Below are 20,791 nucleotides of genomic sequence, written 5' to 3'. Positions count from 1 at the left end.
TTAAATAGCCAGTGCGGCTCTTCTGCTCGATTCCGAGCATGCGTTGAATTGTGTACACACGATCTGAATTTACGACAACGGATTTTGTGGTCGGAAAATTTGAGATCCAGATCTCAAAATTTTGTGTGACGGAAATTCCGATGGAGAAAATGTCCAATGGAGCCTACACACGGACATTTCCGACAACAAGCTCACATCGAACATTTACCGTCGGAAAATTCGACAATGTGTTCGGGGCATAAGACGCCATAGAATTTCATGTGTGGGTAAAGGCAGGTGTCCCAATACTTTTGGTAATATAGCGTATTACCAAAAGTACCAGAACTTACCAGGACACAATAAAAACAAACAATAGCCGTGGGACTTTATATGAGGTGATAATAGTTAGGACAAGTAAAAATATAGAACATCTCAAAATTTATTTGAAAATGTAGAATTGTCATCATAAAAAAGACATGAACATCTCAAAAACTCATAAAAGCAGTATGGTACAAATTACTTCCAGACATAACTAGAGTAATATGCAGTAGTGGTAGTGCAAGGTATACATATACATCTGTACCTCAGTTACACATGTACACCTTGCACTACCACTACTGCATATTACTCTAGTTATGTCTGAAAGTCATTTGTACCATACTGCTTTTATGAGTTTTTGAGATGTTCATGTCTATTTTATGATGATAATTATACATTTTCAAATACATTTTGAGATGTTATATACTCTATATACTTCGTTTACTTGTTTTGACCATTATGATCACCTCATTTAAAGTCCCACGGGCTATTGCTTGTTTTTATTGTGTACTATGGGGATGGAGGTGTATCATAAAAAGAGGCAGTTATCAGGCCGTTTTGTTTTTTTGCATTTAGCTCCAGAATACGCTCTACATAGGAAATAGAGTCCATTGTAACCTGGCAGAGGCACTAGCTAAAATGGACCATAAAGTGCAACTATGGGCAAAAAAATACATGTAGGATACAGTCTGTCCACAGCAGTTTTTATTTACCCAATTCCCCTCTGTAAGTGTTTTTAATCACTTTTTTTTTTCCACTAATCTGTCCAGAAAACTGACTGTTACAGGGTTTGGGACAAAGCATACAAAAACACTGACAGGACTGCTTACAGTGGTCAGCTTTTATGTATGCGATTTAGGGGCCAATTACAAGTTTCCGGATCAGAACTTCAAACTGGGATAACAAGCCTGCGGGTCAGAAGATTTTACATAATGCAGAAAGAATTATGGAAAACATGGCATGCGTTACTTACCCAAGCTGTGATTGACAGGAGAAAGTGTACTAGGAGAAAGCTCAGCTGGTGACCCTGTATAGACAATACAAATATTAACAACTTGATCTAGAACATAAGAAAGTCATAGCAAAAGACTTCTAGAGACCACGACATTTGACAAGATTTCTGCTTGAAGGCATTGTTCACCTTCAAAGTGTTTGTTAACCCAAAAAAATATAGATTTCCTAGTCCCTTAAAGCAGATTAAACAGCACAGTGCTTGTGCTGTGTAATCTGCCCCCCCCCCCCCCCCTCTCTAAACTGTAGTAAAAAAAACAAAAATACAAAAAAAAAACCTCCCTGAACCTGCCACTTTCTGTATCTCCTCTCTGTACTGACCACGAAAATCAAAGCTCCTGAGCCCTGACCACCGTGGTCAGAGTGCATCCCCCCCATCATACGCAACCCTGCTCTGCTCTCATCTCCCCCCCTCAGCTCCTTGCTTTGCGTCTCCGTCCCGCCCACCGCTATTAGTACATATCGAAAGAAAAAAATATTAAATAGTCACTGGCAGCCCCTCCAATATATTAACCACTTTAGCCCTGGAAGATTTGGCTGCTCAATGACCGGGACATTTTTTGCAATACGGCACTGCGTCGCTTTAACTGACAATTGCGCGGTCGCGCGATGTTGTACCCAAACAAAATTGACGTCTTTTTTTCCCCACAAATATCGCTTTCTTTTGGTGGTATTTGTTTACCTCTGCGGTTTTTATTTTTTGCGCGACAATTTTGAAAAAAAAAAAAAACAATATCTTTTACTTTTTGCTATAGTAAATATCCCAATTTTTAAAAAAACAAAACAATTTTTTTCCTCAGTTTAGGCCTATATGTATTCTTCTACATATGTTTGTTAAAAAAAAAAAAAAAAAGAAAAGAAAAAAAAAAAAAAAAAAATCGCAATAAGCGTATATTGATTGGTTTGCGCTAAAGTTATAGCGTCTACAAACTATGGGAAAGATTTATGGCATTTATATGGTATTTTTATTTTTTTTTACAAGTAATGGTGGTGATCTGCGATTTTTAGCGGTATTGCGACATTGCTGCGGACAGGTCGGACACCTGACATATTTTTGGGACCATTGACATTTAGAGAAAGATCAGTGCTATAAATATGCACTGATTACTGTGTAAATGTCACTGGCAGGGAAAGGGTTAAAGCGGAGTTCCACCCAAAAGTCTGATGTCTAATACAGGTATTTGCATCCACTTCTGGGAATAGATTCCCGTGGGAGCCACACCCCTTCCAGCACCCCACCACCATAAAAACCCAACCCCCCCGCTGTCACCTAGGAAACACACAGGTCCAAAGAGATAGCGGGGACCAGTTAGGACTCGCGCATGCGCAGTAGGGAACCGGGAAGTAAAGCCGCAGGGCTTCACTTCCTGCTTCCCTCACCGAGGATGGCGGTGGCAGCTGCCGAGACCCGAGTGATTGATCGGCTTCGACATCGCTGGACCCTGGGACAGGTAAGTGTCCATTTATTAAATGTCAGCAGCTGCAGTATTTATAGCTGCTGGCTTTAATATTTTTTTTTTTAGGTGGACACCCTCTTTAACACTAGGAGCCAATCAAGGGGTTAACTGTGTTCCCCATGTGTGTGTTCTAACTATGGGGGGATGGGACTAACTAGGAGAGATGACACATCGCTGTTTCTACTTTGTAGAAACACACCATCTGTCTTCTCTCCTTTGACAGCACAGGGATTTGTGTGTTTACACACACAAACCCCCGTGCTGCCGATTGTGTACTTGATCGCGCGTGGCCGGCGACGAGCACGCCTGCCGGTCACATGCATCGGGTCCCCCTACTGTGCAGCGGGCGCATGCGTGCTCTCTGGTGGCTCTCCTGGGAAAAGCCATATATGTACAGGATTTCACCCAGGAGGGCCATTCTGCCACAGTATATCTGCATGAGCCGGTCGGGAACTGGTTAAGGCAGAGCACACTGTATATATCTTTTCCAAAGATGAGCGTTGTAAATAGCCATTTAGAGCCGTCTTCAGGCCGGTCATGTGACTCGCGGCCGCTGTACAGCTCAAAGACAAGGCATCTGCAGGAGAGGCTGAGTGGCCACGTGATCTCCCCGGCTGACGTCAGAGGGAGAACGCGGCCCCTCCTGCAGAAACCATCCATCGGAGCTGAAAAGCGGCCACGGGTCACGTGACCGGCCTGAAGACAGCTCTAAATAGCCATTTACAACGTTCATTTGGAAAAGATATATACAGTGTGCTCTGCCTTAATATATTGGAGGGGCTGCCAGTGTGCAATAACAAACACTTTATCAAAACTCTGCCTGTGCAGATAAGGGACATCTGTAGATAAAAAACAAACAGTGCAGCTTTGACCACAACTGAATAAAGGTCCTTGCTATAGGTTGTAGGCCATTTATGTACAGTACTGTGGAAAAGGTTTGGCCAGGTGTGAATAAAATGCTGTAAATGAAGAATGCTTCCAGAAATAGAAGTGTTAATTGTTTTTTTTTTTTCAATTCACAAAATAAAAAGTAAATGAACAGAAGTGAAATCCAAATCAAATCAATATTTGGTGTGATCGCCCTTTGCCTTAAAAACCGCATCAATTCTTGTAGGTACACTTGCACACAGTTTTTGAAGGAATTCGGCAGATAGGTTGTTCAAAACCTCTTGGAGAATTAAGCAGAGATCTTCTGTGGATGTCGGCTGCCTCAAATTCTTCTGTCTCTTCATGTCATCCCAGACAGACTCTACGATGTTGAGATCAGGGCTCTGTGGGGGCCAAACCATCACTTCCAGGACTCTTTGTTCTTCTTTACACTGAAGATAGTTCTTAATGACATTGGCTGTATGTTTGGGGTCAATGTCCTGCTGCAGAATATATTTGGGGCCAATCACACCCAGATTGTACGGCATGATGGATAAGTATCTGCCTGTTTCTCAGTTTGTGGTACATGCCGATCGGTTCCGGCTGTGTGTAAACACAGCGGGAGCGAGCCGCTGGCAACGTGTATGCGCGACAACCCAACCCAGAAAAGTCAGTTCGTGTGTATACACATGATCCGGCACAGAGGTTTTGCCCTGTAGCAGCAAAACTGCTATACGGTGGACCTTAAGTGGTTAATCTGGTAACAAAATGTTCACCCAACCTAAATCGACAGCAATTAATTGGAGAAACTACAGACTAGCACTGAGGAAAGTGATCAAATAAACAAATAACGAATGATTTTTTCCCTTAAAGTGGTTGTATACCCCGCTTTCACATTTTTACCTACAGGTAAGCGCCTATAAGGGTTACCTGTAGGTAAAATAAATATCTCCTAAACCGATATTCACCTTGCATGCAGCCGCTGACATGTCAGCGGCACAAAATCAGCGCTCCTTGACGGAAAGAGGACTCCAGCGCGCATGCCCGGGAGTGACGTCATCGTGCCTCCGGCCACTCGCAGTGCCGGAGCTGCGAACCTGGAAGAAACGCCGAGGGGACATGTCAGCTCCCTCGGTGGCGGCGGTGCTTCGTTCTAAGGTATTTTATAATGAGCTAATATGCGGTGCATACTAGCACATTATGCCTTTGCGTTCATTTTTTTTTTTTTTTTGGCGGGCATACAACTGATTTAAAAAGGGATTAGTGCACACTTTTACCCTTCAGGCTCTCTCCTATGCGGAGTGTTTTGCTACTAGCACATAGTAACCTTAATCACAGGGCTTCCAATATCTTTGCAGTGTGGTTTTCCTGGCTGTGCACAGCTTTTTCCCAACCAGTGTGCCCCCCTATGCATGCAAATCACAAACTCCATTCATTTCAATGGAAAGGATAGGCTGCATCTGGGTCCTCCAAATGCAATGCCCTGTGCATATGGTTGGCTAGGTAGGCTTTGTTAATGCCCACTAAGGTAAGATTACCAGAGGCCTAATGCTTAGAATATATGTATATATAGACGGTATCTCCATAGTCCTTTGTCTATCAACTGCTTAATACTATAATACAACATCAACTGCTTAATACTATAATACAGCAGAGGAAAATCTAAAGCAACCCTGTGTCCTCTTAAATGCCACCCCATAAACACCATATTAATGTATGCAGGAGGCCCTCAGTCTAACAACACCCTATAAAACACACAGAAAATTAGGCAGTGGACCTCTTCACACTGGTTCTATCATAGGGCGGGAGGGCGGGGGGGGACAAGATCTTGTCTGGAAAAGATGATGCAAGATTTGCAATCCAGTTCCCTGCCAGGAGAAGTGTCCACATCACACACACAAAAAGGAAGAGCTAGAGGACAAGATGGAAGGCTCAGCCACAGACTTTGCAGTATGACATTTTGTAATAAAAGGAATATAAATTCAGCATCTCGTACCTGTGTCCATGCTTTGGTTAAGTTGCTGATCGCTAGTTTCTCCATCTTCACTAATGTACCCGGGAGGTGGAGTTTCTAAAAAAAAAAAAAAAAAAAAAAAATGAATGTCATTGTATCCTGAAGAGAGGTCAGCTGCACATTCTGCTGGGCACCTTTTTGCACTTTAACCACTTCAATACCAGGCACTTTCATCCCCTTCCTGCCCAGGCCAATTTTAAGCTTGTAGCATGGTCACACTTTAAATGACAATTGCGCAATCATGCAACACTGTACCCAAATGACATTTTTTAGCATTGTTTTCACACAAATAGAGCTTTCTTTTACTGGTATTTAATCACCACTGGGGTTTTTGAGTTTTTGCTAAACAAAAGAAAAATTTTAAAAAAGAAACAAACTTTTTTTTTTTCGTTTCTGTTAAAAAAATGTTTTGCAAATAAGTAATTTTTCTCCTGCACTGATGAGGCTGCACTGATAAATCAGTGCCCTGATTATCAGTGTAAATGTCCCCTGTAACACTTGCTGGTTATCGGCTCTCCTCACGCCATTACAGTGCGCGAGCAAAGAAATGCCAATAACCAGCAAGTGTGTCTACATTTGATCAGCTGCGATTGGTCCTTTACTATGGTCTGTTATCAGCTGTGCCCAGAGGACACAGTGATCACAGAGTGAGCGGCATGCACACCCCCAGGGCACAGTTCTAGGAGGACTGTCGATGGACGACATCCCAGGTCAACATAGCCGCGCTGTAAGAAAATTCTTTCATAAATAACCCTGTAGAATAAATGACTATTCACTTAAGTGAGCATTCTGCAAGCGGCAACAAGAAGAGGAAAAAAGGTATTTAAGCTTAAAGTGGAGTTCCACCCAAAAGTGGAACTTCCGCTCATTTGTCTCCTCCCCCCTCCGGTGCCACATTTGGGGGGGGGGGGGGGGGGGGCGCAGACACCAGGTATCCTGTTACCACTTCCAGAAGCCACAGCCATGGCTGTTGACGTCCCTGCTCAGCTTCCTCCTCCTCCCCCTGCTGCCGGGCCAATAGGAGAGAGGAATGGAGCCTCGCACATGCGCAGTAGGGATTCCGGCATGAAGCCATAAGGCTACACTGCCAGGTTCCCTTACCCGCAATGGCGGCGGCAGAACCCGACAGCTGATGGAAACATCAGTTGTGGTGCCGACATCGCTGGACTCCAGGACAGGCAAGTGTCCTATTATTGAAAGTCAGCAGCTGCAGTATGTGTAGCTGCTGATTTTTAATTTTTGCAGCGTTGGGCGGACCTCCGCTTTAACTATTTTTTTTTTATTCTGCAATTGTGCTAAAGGGAGGGGGGGGGGGGGTAAGAAGAACCCTTTTTTTTTTTTTTTTTTAATGGGTGATGATGCTTTATTGGGACTTGCAGTAATACAACCAACTTTTAACCGTCATATAGAACACATCTAAAATGTGAATGTTCATGTTTTCAGCAATTACAGCAAGCTTTACAGATTAAGGGCATGTACCGTATGCGGGACTTAAAACTCAGGAGTGAGCATTTATAAGAATTGGCATCTTTGCTTCTTCCTAGTTGGTAAACCAGTGCGGTCCTACTTCTCAGGGCAGCTGTGTACAAGCGGTCATTTGTAATAAAGCGTTTCTTTCATGCGATCCTGACAGTACTTTCATAACAGGTTCACATTTAGTGACTTCTCAGCACTGAGTTCAAGAAGGTGATAGGCTAGCCTTAAAACGGACTGAATCAATTCAAATCATTAATGGGGAGGCTGAATGCATCAAGTTGATGGATTGATCAACTTGGGTACAACAAGCCTGTCGGATTCACTTGCGATCATCGATTCCCGTGTCGGCACTATCTGTGTTAATGGGGGAATCATGCAAATTTCTCTCCTGCAACCCTTAGACGTGCAAAGTAGAAGTAGACCATGACCGGCCTTACAGCCTCATACTTCTGCTCTGCCAGGGAGAGAATACAAGGAAATAACGTAAACGAAAGTAACCTCCCAGAGGGACTTCTGCCGATTACCGGCACGTCTGCATTTACACGATTGGACACAGCCTATCACATGGTTAAAGAGCCATGAGACAGAGACCAGGGGTCGCACCGTATCCTAGGAACACGGCGAGGCCACGATCAATGGGCGCGCAAGAGCGGCTGTTCAGGGGCGACGTCGTCCCAGAACAAGAGCCGCACTACTCCTCCATCATTTGACAGTGGGTGGGCGGCAAGTGGTTAAACTGAATGGGGTTGTTTTTGGAGGTGATCTTTTTACAAAGCACTGATCTGAATGGGTGCCACTGCAAACAATGGGCTGCGACCTCTCATGCCAAAGTCATATGAGAAGTTGCACAAGTGTGAACAGGCCCTAATAGAGTTCTTTTAAAGATTTGTTGTTCATTTTTGATGAGGTAGGGGAAAGGCAAAAACCTCTGTCAGGTCTTATTGCCGTCTGTGTTCACAATGGGTAGATTTCTCTAAACTTCCTGTACTGCAGACCCAAAAGGAAGTAAGAGCAAAGGATATCCTGTGACAGAGGATTTTCCCATTGTAGTCAAGGGGGGATTAAAAAAAAAAATACACCGATTTGTTAGAGCAAAGGGTTGATGGTTTTGTTCTTACCTGGTATATAGTTGCTCTGAGGCTCGATGCCTGCTGGGAAATTAGTGTTTTCCGGAATGGAATGTTGGTAGTCATCGAGAGGAGGAAGTTCTGTTAAGATCTCCGTGTGGCGCGGCACTAATACAGGTGGTAAGACTACGAGAGAAAAGTTTGGTGTTTATTTTTTAGTTTAATTTACAACACACAAGTATTTCTAGACAAACATTCTACTTGCTGTTCCATGCATAGATGACCATTGTGCTTATTCAAGCTACAAATAAAGTGTATGTATGTAATGCCCAACAATGAATTGTCTGATTTTCTTCCTTTTGGTATGTTAACCATTTGACCTCCGGAAGATTTACCCCCCCCCCAGCAATTTTTGCAATACGCCACTGTGTTACTTAAACTGACAACTGCTCAGTCATGCGATGCTGTACCCTAATAAAATTTATGTCATTTTTTTCCCCACAAATAGAGCTTTCTTTTGGTGGTATTTGATCACCTCTGCGTTCATTTTTTGTGATATAAACAAAAGACGACCGAAACAAAAAAAATACGGGATGACCGAGAATTTGAGGAATCGCACACATATGTAACATCTACAATATTGTGCACCCCCTAACTAATGTGTTATTTTGTTCAATATGTTATTATGCTCTGAGGCTGCGACCTCATTAACTGAATGTTACCGTTCTGATATCTGGGCACTGCCTTTTCTTGGAATTTGCTAATAAAATTATTTGAAAAAAAAAAAAAAAAAAAGAAAAAAGACCTGACAATTTTGAAAAAAAAAAATAATAATTTTACTTTATGCTATAAAATATATCCATTAAAAGAAAACTTTAAAAAAAAAAAAAAAAAAAAATCTAATTTCTTCATAAATTTAGACCAATGTGTATTGTACTACATACTTTTGGTAAAAACAAATCCCATTAAGCGTATATTGATTGGTTTGCGCAAAAGCTATAGCGTCTACAAACTATGGTATATATACTGGAATTTTTTTTTTTTTATACTAGTAACGGCGGTGATCAGCGACTTATAATGGGACTGCGATATTGCCATTTTGACACTTTGTGGGAACCAGTGACACTAATACAGTGGATCAGCGCTACAAATATGCACTGTCACTATACTAATGACACTGGCTCAGAAGGGGTTAAACCTCTAGGACGATCAAAGGGTTCATCACTGGCATCATGTACAGTAAACATCTCCTAAAACGGCACACGTTTAGGGGATATTTACAGTACGTATAGGCAAGTCCTAATGTAAGCTTACCTACAGGTAAAAATTATACATGGGAGTTTACTACCACTTTAATGAAAACAACTGCCAGTCTGATTGCAACTTTGAGAAAATGGTCATATATATTGGAGAGACTTTATCAAAGCTGGAGCAGTTGTGCACGGAAAGCTTTTTTGCAAACTTCAAGCAGGCTTTTCTGTGTTTTGAACTGGGGAGAGGGTTGCGTTTAGCCACTCTGCCATAAAGCCCAGTTTGGTGGAGGGCTGCAGTGATTGCTGTCCTTCTGGAACTTTGTTCCATCTCCGCACTGGATCTCTGGAGCTCAAAGTGACCATCGGGTTTCTTGGTCACCTCCCTTTTTAAGGCCCTTCACTACCGTTTGTTTTGTTTGGCCAGGCAATCAGCTCTTGGAGAGTCCTGGTTGCGTCAAACGTCTTCCATTTGAGAACTATGGAGGCCGCTGTGCTCTTGGGAACCTTCAGTGCAGCAGAACTGTTTTTGTAGCCTTCCCCAAATCTGTGCCTTGTAATAATCCCGCCTCTAAGCTCTGCAGGCAGCTCCTTTGACCTAATGGCTTTTAGGGCCAATTCACATCATAGAAAACGCAGTCCAGATGCGTTAGATGCTTTTTTGCATGTGCGTTTTTGATGCAGTCCAGTGCATCCCCCCCCCCCCTGTTTTTTCTTAACCTTAAATAAGGACATAGGTGTTCCAGTGCGTTTTTGATGCATTTTACAGCGTTCCGGTACAGTCCAGTGCAGGAAAAATTCAAGATCTTGTACTTTTTTTTTCTGGAACACGCAAGCACTGGTGTGAACTATGCATTTGAAGACCATATACTTGCTTTCCATTTTTGATGCAGGAAAAAAAAAACAAAAAAAAAAAAAAACGCACTGGACTGCATGTGGCGTGAACTGGCCCTTAGGCCGGGTTCACACTGGTACGACACAACAGTCATACCACTGTGGTTATGACTTTGCCCTGTGACTTGAAGTCCGACTTCTGTCCGACTTCAATGAACAGGGATCAGACTTTAAACCTGATAATGCAGGCACTTTGAGTCTAGTATGAATCTTTAGGGGGAACTCCACACCAAGTGGAAAAAAAAACTGCATGGGTTCCCCCTCCGAGAGCATACAGGCCCTTTAGCCTGGCATGGACTTTAAGGGGAAAAAAAGCGTGCCGCCCCCCCCCCCCCCCCCCCCCCAAAATCCATACCTGACCCTTATCCGAGCACGCAGCCCGGAAGGCCAGGAAAGGAGGTGGGGACGAGCGTATTATATTGGCATGGGGCGGGGGTCACCTGGTGATGTCACACCGAGGCCACGCCCCTTATGAAATCACCGCCCCATCATGCCCCCAATGGTGACGTCATAAGGGGCGGGGCCTCCGGGTCACCCGGTGACCCCCCGCCCCATGCCAATATAAGTAGTGGCACACCGCGCACCCAGCATTAGAGCGGGAGAGAGCGTTGAGTCAATATCGGAAGAACAGATGGAGAAGACAGTGGAGAAGACCCGGTAGAGGCAAAAGAACTGGAGAGAGCTAGAAGACATCAGCGGAGAAGAACCAGAGAGCGAAGAAGACATCAGCGGAGAAGAACCAGAGAGCGAAGAAGACATCAGCGGAAGGAGGGCCGGAGAGGGGAGAAGAAATCGGAAGAGATGCCGGAGCTGCTTTAATAAAATTGCTTTAAAAAAAATGTGTACTTTCTTTTTTTTTTTTTTTTTTTTTTTTTTTTTTAGGTGAATGGGTATGGGTACCCCATTCACATAGGGTGGGGGCCGGTATCTGGGGGGAATCTTCCAGATTCCGATAAGCCCCCCCACCCGACAACCAACGGCCAGGGTTGTCGGGAAGAGGCCCTTGTCCTCATCAACATGGGGACAAGGTGCTTTGGGGTGGGCTGCGTGCTCGGATAAGAGTCTGGTATGGATTTGGGAGGGGGGTGTTTTTTTCGGCGTGGGTGTTTCCCTTAAAATCCATGCCAGACTGAAGGGCTCGATATGCTCTTGAAGGGGGAACCCGTGTAGTTTTTTTTTTTTTTTTTTTTAATTTTGCGTTGAGTTCCCCTTCAAGATCACCAGAGCACAAGTCCAAAGTTGGACCAAAGTAGTGCAGGGAGCATTTTCGACTTGTGTCTGACCAGTTAAGACGGCTCTCATAGGGAACCATTGATTTTCACATGTCATGCAAAATAAGCTCCCAAATGTCGGAGCATTTGTCATACCAGTGTATACCTGGCCTTACTCTGATACAATATGCATTGTCAGCTGTGAGGCCTTTTATAGAGAGGTGTGTGCCTTTACATATCAGGTCCAATCATATTACGTAAATGCGCTCCAGGTAGACTCCAATCAAGGTGTAGAAACAGCTCAGCAATAATCAAGAGAAATGGGAGGCACCTGAGCAAAAATTCAAGTGTTGTCGCAAAGGTCTAAAGTCTTATGCCAATAAGATATTCCAATTTTTTATTTTTAATAAATGAAGACATTTTTTAAAATTCTGTTTTCGCTTTGTCAATATGGGTTACTGAGTGTAGATTAATGAGAAAAAAATGAATTTAAACAACTTTAGTATCAGGCTGCAACTGAATAACACTGAAAAATGTGAAGAGGGTCTAAAATACTTTATGAATGCACTGTACCTTTGTGGGTGGTTAGATGTCACTGTCCATTAAGCTGTCTGGAGATTTAAAAGCCCCCCTCTTCTTCCCTGTCTTTTCTTAGGGATTCCAGGACAGAACACAGCGATTTTGATTGATCACATGTTGGCACGTGACCACTTGAACCAATCGGAATTGCTCTGATCCACCCTGGAAAGAAATGACAGGGAAAGACCAGGGTGGCTTTCAAACCTCTAGGGCACTGCACCGGCTGTGACAGCTACTCAACCATGGAGGGGGAGGAGGGTGTGGGGAGCAGTTATAGGGTGTTAGTCCCCCTATTCATTTATTGTGATAAGGTGAACTTGCACTTTAAGCCTAGATTCATGTTGATGCGATTTGGTATCATCTCATGTATAATATAATCACATGCCAAATCGGCGACTATTGCCGGCAATAGTACTGTCCGAATCGGTGTCTCCCCGATTCCCAAAAATAGTTCCTGTACTACTTTTGAAAACTTTGGGTACGATTTCAAAAGACATCTGTGCAGGAACCCGCACAGATGTCTCTGAAATCGCCCCCGAAGTCGGAATGCGGGTATGAAATGCAATTTCAATCCCGCAGCAGTGAGAACCTAGGCTAAATCTTTGAAAATAAGAGTCTGATTTGGTTGCTCCAATTTTGATAAATTGCCCTCGAATACTGATGTGCATATGGAAAGAATCTGACTTAACCACTTGAAGTCCAGGCCTTTTCTGGCACTTCTTGTTTACATGTAACAATCGGTATTTTTGCTAGAAAATTACTTAGAACCCCCAAAAATTAGGGGAGCAGAGGCTCTAGAGAATAAATTGGTGGGTGCTGCAATTTTTTATGGCACACGATATTTGCGCAGCAGTTTTTCCCAAAAGCAAATTTTGTTTTGAAAAAAAAAAAAAACACACTTTCTTTGAATTTTAATGCACAAAAGCACAATATAATACCCGATTGATGTCTGACGTTCGGGGTGATGCCTCACGTGTGGGACAGTCGCAACGACATGTCTCCTACCGCTACTTGTAAAAGCAATCCAGCGGCTAGTAAGCCCCCTAGGATTGCTTTTATAAAAAAAAAAAAAAGAGCCGGCCAGGATGATGGAGCTGCAGGCATCATCTCAGTATAACCACTTTAAGTCTAGCAACGTACCGTTACAGTGCTGATCGTCAAGTGCTTAATACACAAAAATGGCCAGTAGAGGCTGTATTAGAACAAAGAGGTAAAGGACCACTATTGCAAAAATATTGTGTTGCGATAACTGTATGCATATTATAATTTGTGCAAAATAGAACCATTTTTACTGCAAAACTAGATCTACATATAAATGTACAGGACAAAAAAAAAAATAGATAAAGCTACCTGTATAGAATACTATCTTATATGATAAAGTGAACTTGTTCTCCATTTAAAGGTGTTGTAAACCCTTGTGTTTTTTCACCTTCATGCATCCTACGCATGAAGGTGAAAAAACACCTGGCAGTGACCGGCCCCCCGGCCCCCCATTTTACTTACCTGAGCCCTGGAACTTGACCCACGGGGATGCACTGTCTCTCTGCCCAGGGTTCTCGGCTCTTGATTGGATAGATTGATAGCAGCGCAGCCACTAGCTCCCACTGCTGTCAATCAAATCCAATGACACATGGGGCGGGGCTGAGTCCTGCATTCGGTGGCTATGGACGCCAAATGCTGGACTCGGGAGCGCGCCCGCAAGGTAATCCCCCAGGAGAGCGCTTCTCCTAAAGGGTTATCTAACGCGGGGAGGAGCCGAAAGAGCCGACAGGGGACCCCAGAAGACCAGGTTCGGGGCCACTCTGTGCAAAACAAGCTGCACAGTGGAGGTAAGTATAGGTTTGTTATTTAAAGAAAAAACACGAACCCTTACAATCACTTTAAGGTAAAATGGATTGATTTATATAGTATGTTTCATATACGGTCATGTGAAATAAGTACACCCAATGGAAATGGTTGACTTTTTAAACCTATTGGAAAAGGCAAATGTTAGTTTTCCATTCAAACATTGTCTACAGATAAAGGCGATACGCATGAACAAAACGACACAATTTGACATGGCGTATTCATTCTCATAATAAGAAATCAAATATCACATGAAAAGAATCAGGTGGTCCAGATTAGGTGCCAACGATTAGCCTACACACATGCGGCCAGGGACAAGCGCAGTCAGCGACGGCTGTCAGATTTCTACTCTGCACAAATCAATGGCTGGAGCCACCGCAGTTTGCTGTAACCGCTCAACTAAGTAAGTTGCATGTGAATACAGCTGACCCTGAACGCAGACCGCTGGGGAGATTTACTAAAACTTGAGTCCGCAAAATCCGGTGCAGTTCTGCATAGAAACCAATCAGCTTCCAGAGTTTTTTTTTTTTTTTTTTGGTCAAAGCTTAATTGAACAAGCTGACGTTATAAGCTGATTGGCTATCATGCACAGCTGCACCAGATTTTGCACTCTCCAGTGTTAGCAAAGTCCAAGGTCCGTGTTTCTGTTGTGTTTTTAACCAGTAAGAAAACCCAAAAATTTTGCAATAAAAAAACAAAACAAAAAAAACTGGCGTAAAATTTCAGACTGGTGAGCAGTTAAGCAAAATAACTGCATGGAATATAATTTCTGCTAAAGGGTGCAATACCAGCTTCGATCGATACATTTTTATTCATATATTCTATTCCTGTTAGACTGAAAATGCATATTTTCTGCACTTTAATTTAAAGTGGAACTTTAGTCAGAAAAAAAAAAAAATCCTGCAGGCACCTTTTGCAGGTATAGCTATGTAAAACATTAAAAAATAAGTGCCTATACTGTTTAAAATCCAGTAATATACTGTCTCACCCTGCTCTGCACATGCTCAGTTGCTATTTTTAGTGGGGAATTTATAGGGGCCGATCTGCTGACAACCTAACAATTTACTGCTGTTTAGGGGCTCTGGGCTTCAACAAAATGGCAGCCTCCAGCAAGAAGAAACAGGAGCAATGCTGGAGGCACATTTACAGCACTCATTTTGGTAGCATATTTTTTAATGTGGAATGCAAGTTCCTTGCTAAAGAACATTTTTTTTTTTTTATATATATCAAGTTGTCATGGGTAAAGTTCCACTTTAAAGTGTAAGGCTGGCCAAACATTAAACAATTTTCTGATTCAATTTTAGATTACCAAAACCATATAATATGAGGTGAAACCTAAACACTTTCAATTTGTATGCAATCAGGCAGGCCATTGCACTACAGAGTTGAAGGTAAATCTAAAGAAAATTGTATAGTGTATGGCCAGCCTAAGTTTACCTTTACAAAAACTCCCCATCCCACCTGGTCCCGCTGTACCAAATTGCAGTGATCCCCCCGCAGTCAGACACCGAAAAGCCACTTCACCAGTCCAGGGATTTGAGACCACCCCCCCGTGGCTTAATCTTGTGTACTTATTGCTTAACCAGTACAGATTACAAAGATTCTAATTGATCGGCACCATCATATGGATGGCGCTGACCAATCAAAAGCTGTCTAGCCTGTACTGTCAGCGCTGCGAGGAGAGAAAGCCACCGGATTGGATTTCAAATCCCCCAGATCGGCGAAGCGGCTTTTCGGTGTATGACAGCGGGGAGATTGCGGCAAGTCCAGTGTAAAGGTCACTTTACAGATTTTCTGTAAAAGGTGAACTTACACTTTAAAGTGGATATAAACCTGATTCATGAAATCTGACCTGGGCACATATATCTGTAGTGTTTACTTATCTCTCTTCAAAGCCCTGAGTCCCATGTCTTTCTGCTGTTTTGTTCCTCTGTATTTAGCATGATAACTTCTGACACGTTCTCTGACACGAGGTAAAAGCAGCCTGAAATTTGTGTCGGGGGTGTGTAAATAGATTAGCTGAGAGCTTGTCTTGTCACAGCACAGCTCTGCAAGTATCTTCGTTTTTCTGACTATGTGAATGGGGGGGGGTGCCTTTCCTCCAATCAGCTGTGACACAGTGTAAGCCCAGACACTACTCCTACAGCTGAATGAGGAAGTAAGAATTCTAACATGATGTTAGAATTCTAAAGAATATAGCAAGGGAAAGACAGCAGATATACAAGTAAAACTTATGTAGGGAGATTTGTTTGGGGATATGATTTCAATATACAAATACCGTACTGGTGACTCCACAATAGGGATAAAACTTTTTCGCTGATGGCAGTTTAATAAGACTCGTGGCCACTCATTTAAAATGAGAAGAAAAGAGGTTTAACCTTAAACTACGTAGAGGGTTCTTTACTGTAGTGCCCGGTATACACGATCCGATTATCGGACGAATGATCGTGCATTTTTTTTTGCATGCTAATCTCACGTCGAATCTGATGAGTTTACTAAAGTCACGAAAATTCTCGTACGACAGCATAAAAATTCGGAAGTGATGTCATGTGTTGTAATGCATTTGTGTTGCATTTTCGAATGATAGGTGTACTGATTAAACGAAAATCGTCCGATCTGGCATCGTACGCAAAAAAATTCAGTGCATGTCCGATAGAATAATATTGGATGAACTGTCCTGATTGGCTCTCGAAAGCTCTATACTAACGTTCCGATTATCGTACGATCGATTCCAATGTGGCATCTTTTATACGATTTTCGGATCGTGTGTATGCAGCTTAAGAGCGGCAAGGGTGTGGAATTCCCTTCCACAGGCGGTGGTCGCAGCGGGGAGCATCGATAGTTTCAAGAAACTATTAGATGAGCACCTGAACAACCGCAACATACAGGGATATACAATGTAATACTGACACATAATCACACACATAGGTTGGACTTGATGGACTTTTTCGACCTCACCTACTATGTAACTGTTTCATCTCTGAGTATAATCTGAGGTTGTTCACTTCACTGGGTATAGGAGAGGGTTTACATCCACTTTAAGTAAAATACCTTTACATATATTCATATGACTGTGTATTGGGTTTCCCCAACCATTTTAAAAAGCAGAAAGGCCGACCCATTCCATGTGCTGAGACTATGTACTCCAGACTGTAAACTCATGCTGGCAGAATTTTCTCTCCAGTCATATCTTGTTATTTCTGTAAAGGTTTGCAATATGTATTTGTAGCACCTGTATTACTCACCCGTTTGTATGATCCATAACGGATATGATATTAGATAGAGAGATAGGGTTATAGAGAGATAGGGTTATAGAGAGATAGGGTTATAGAGAGATAGGGTTATAGAGAGATAGGGTTATAGAGAGATAGGGTTATAGAGAGATAGGGTTATAGAGAGATAGGGTTATAGAGAGATAGGGTTATAGAGAGATAGGGTTATAGAGAGATAGGGTTATAGAGAGATAGGGTTATAGAGAGATAGGGTTATAGAGAGATAGGGTTATAGAGAGATAGGGTTATAGAGAGATAGGGTTATAGAGAGATAGGGTTATAGAGAGATAGGGGTATAGAGAGATAGGGGTATAGAGAGATAGGGGTATAGAGAGATAGGGGTATAGAGAGATAGGGGTATAGAGAGATAGGGGTATAGAGAGATAGGGGTATAGAGAGATAGGGGTATAGAGAGATAGGGGTATAGAGAGATAGGGGTATAGAGAGATAGGGGTATAGAGAGATAGGGGTATAGAGAGATAGGGGTATAGAGAGATAGGGGTATAGAGAGATAGGGGTATAGAGAGATAGGGGTATAGAGAGATAGGGGTATAGAGAGATAGGGGTATAGAGAGATAGGGGTATAGAGAGATAGGGGTATAGAGAGATAGGGGTATAGAGAGATAGGGGTATAGAGAGATAGATCTAGCCATCTATATATGTGTGTATGTATATGTGTATATATATATAGGAGGTTACAGTCCACTTACCGGGAGTTTCCACTCTTTGATAGTGATAAGGGTTGACGCACACTTCATCTTTCTTAAGATTAAATGCGTATTCACAATTTTCAATTGCCTTCAGTTCGTGATGACTGTGAAGGTCTGGCCAGCGCCAGAGGCGGCAGTAAATGACGTGCGGTAACCCTTTACGGTGGGACACTTGAAGGCGGCCATCGAGAGACCTGGACAGCAGAAGGGTGGATAATTAAGAAGAAAAAAAATAAAATAAAATAAAAACAGGCTTGTCCTGTGTCTTTAGATATTAACAGCAGTGAAGCAAAAAAAAAAGATAGAAGGAACATAGAAGAGACCACTCTGTCCTTAACACTCACACAGAATCAGAGAGGTTGTGGTTGAAGAGGATCCCCGCACAAATGGACGTTTCACCGAAGGCATCCGACAAGGAATTGCCTTGCTTTTTGTTGTTTTGAACGTTTTTTTTAAACCCAGGTGGGCCGTCAACCTGTATTCAATCCAAGTACTAGGCTTTTTGATATTTCAAAAATGTAATAAAAAAAAAATATATATATATTTTTATTGCTGCAGACTCATGCATCATGATTACTAATTGAAGGTGAAAAAAAATGTTCCATTGGGCCTAAATAGAGGCAATAACTGCCTGCTAAAAGGAGAGGGGGGAGAGAGAATCCTCAGCTAGGATTGTAAGATTTAAGGGCTAGACCAAAGCAGGACAAATGTGACCGCCATTGATAATGAGGGGAACATCTGAACCCTTCATTCAGCTGGCACATGGCGCCAGTCTGGATAGACCCAGGGTATGCATCCCAGGAACAGTGCTGAATGAGGTCATCCCAGATCAACCAAATTGACCTGCACTGCAGGAGGAGATCATATTTATGAAGTTTCCAGGTTTGTGAACATGTGTCTGCCTCATGTTATGCCAGTCGGGAAATAATGCATTCAAAGTGTGGGGTTGATTTACTAAAACTGGAGAGTGCAAAAACTGGCACAGCTCTGCATGGTAGCCAATCAGCTTCTAACTTCAGCTTGTTCAATTAAGCTTTGACAAAAAAAAAAACCCTGGAAGCTGATTGGTTTCTATGCAGAGAGCTGCACCAGATTTTGCACTCAGGCCACTTCTGAACTAATCAACATCGTAAGGGGATTCTATACTGACCATTAAAGTAATGGTCCCCTACGCTGACAACCAATATATTCAAATGTATTTCTCAGCTACGCACCAATTTGGGGGAAACACCAAGACCCCCATAATCACTATTAGATTTTCTGCAGATTTTTTTTTTTGTCTTCAGATTTACCAAAACCATATAATATGAGGTCATACCTTAACGTTTCAATTTGTTTGCAAACAGGCAGGCCCTTGCACTACATGGTTTTGGTAAAAAAACACTGGTGAGCCAGGTTTTTGAGCGTTTATGGAAGTTTATCAGCGTTTAACGTTTTTTTGTGGTCAGAAAAACAGCTCCTGAACGCGATTTTAGGGCGTTGAGAAAACAGCCCATAAACTCCACTGCTGATAAACGTCCTTATGTGCATGGACACACAGGGGGTTATTTTACGAAAGGCAAATCCACTTTGCACAACAAATGTTATTATCCAATCATGTGCAAGCTAAAATGCTGTTTTTTTATTTTCCTTGCATGTCCCCCTTCCAAGTGCACATTCAGTGCAATTTCAAGTGCACTTGTAGTGCAAAGTGGATTTGCCTTTAGTAAATAACCCCCACAGGATAACACAGAGGGGAGTTTATGGGCCGTTGGAAAAAAAAAAAAAACGCCCAAACTCCTAAAAACGTCTGTTTACGAGCTTCGGTGTGCATGAAGCCTAAAGGTCAGGTAATTATTACTATCATCATCATGGGTTTCCTGTAACTTTAAAAGCTATTTCAAGGGTTCCTCTGTTAAAAAGATTGAGAAAGGCTTCCGTAGGCCAGCGATAAGTTTGAACACATTCGGATCCTAGTCAGCCCGCCAGGAAGTGGTCACTGTACTGGGCCAATCATAAGCAGCTGAGGCATTTCCCGTTGCGCAGCCCACTACAGGTGAGAGGTTCTTGGCGGACTCGCTCAGGTAGGTCAGGACTAGGATCCACACACGAATTAGTTCATTACTGGTCTACAAAAGCCTCTCTTGATCTGATCATGTCTGAGCTAATCAGTACTGTAGACTAAAGCCCCGTACACAAGGGCCAAATGTCGGGTGACCTCAGCCGGTTCAATAAAAACTGGCCGGCATTCAGCCTGTGTGTAAGGCACCCAGTCTGACATAAGTCAGCCGTTTGGCCAGCTTCCGTCAGATGAGCATGCTGGAAAACCAGCAGCTGGCTCCTGTTCAATGCTATCAGCCAATGGTGGAAAACGCTGATCGGAGTTGTGACAGGAGTCACTTTGGGTGGGGGGTTTGTGGAATTCAGCTTACCTTGGGGGGCTTTGGAAACTCCCGTGTCCAGCTTCCCCGGACCCTCTTATGTGTAAATCACCCTGTGTCCATTAGGGGCACAGGGTGCCTGAGAACCCCACTATGACCTGTGCTAGTCAGACTCAAAGTTGTATATATTGTGTGTTGTCTCATGCGGTTGTGGACTCTTTGCTGTGATCGTTTGGGGTGTGGTTGTATTTCATTCTTTGTGTCTGTCTGCCTTGGAAGAAACGTATATTATGGGATGGATGTCTATGTGGAGGGGAGGGGGGATTCCTCCAACAGCTCTCCCTGTTGATAACACTGTTTACTGATAAGAAGTTTGAATCCACCTAACCTGTGTGTCTATTGTGATTGGACAGTTTACCCCGCCCTGAATCCAAGGGTGGAGGGGAAGTGTCTCGGAGTGGGACATCTGTCGTAACGTGCT

At 42.9% G+C, this 20,791-nt stretch overlaps 1 protein-coding gene across 2 annotated transcripts in view; it reads right to left on the bottom strand.

Annotated features, from left to right (window-relative positions):
- Positions 1-20,791, bottom strand: part of SMAD2 (SMAD family member 2) — a 109,179-nt gene that overhangs the window by 12,066 nt on the left and 76,322 nt on the right. For both annotated transcript variants that reach the window (XM_073619352.1, XM_073619342.1), the window contains 4 exons: positions 17,951-18,144; positions 8,241-8,375; positions 5,629-5,703; positions 1,271-1,324 (listed from right to left, as the gene is read on the bottom strand). In XM_073619352.1, coding sequence (XP_073475453.1) covers positions 1,271-1,324; positions 5,629-5,703; positions 8,241-8,375; positions 17,951-18,144 — 458 coding nt within the window. The remainder of the gene's footprint in view (positions 1-1,270; positions 1,325-5,628; positions 5,704-8,240; positions 8,376-17,950; positions 18,145-20,791) is intronic.

This window comes from Aquarana catesbeiana, linkage group LG01, assembly GCF_042186555.1.
Source record: "Aquarana catesbeiana isolate 2022-GZ linkage group LG01, ASM4218655v1, whole genome shotgun sequence".
NCBI classification, from domain to species: domain Eukaryota; kingdom Metazoa; phylum Chordata; class Amphibia; order Anura; family Ranidae; genus Aquarana; species Aquarana catesbeiana.
This window is presented reverse-complemented; position numbering and strand designations above follow the sequence as displayed.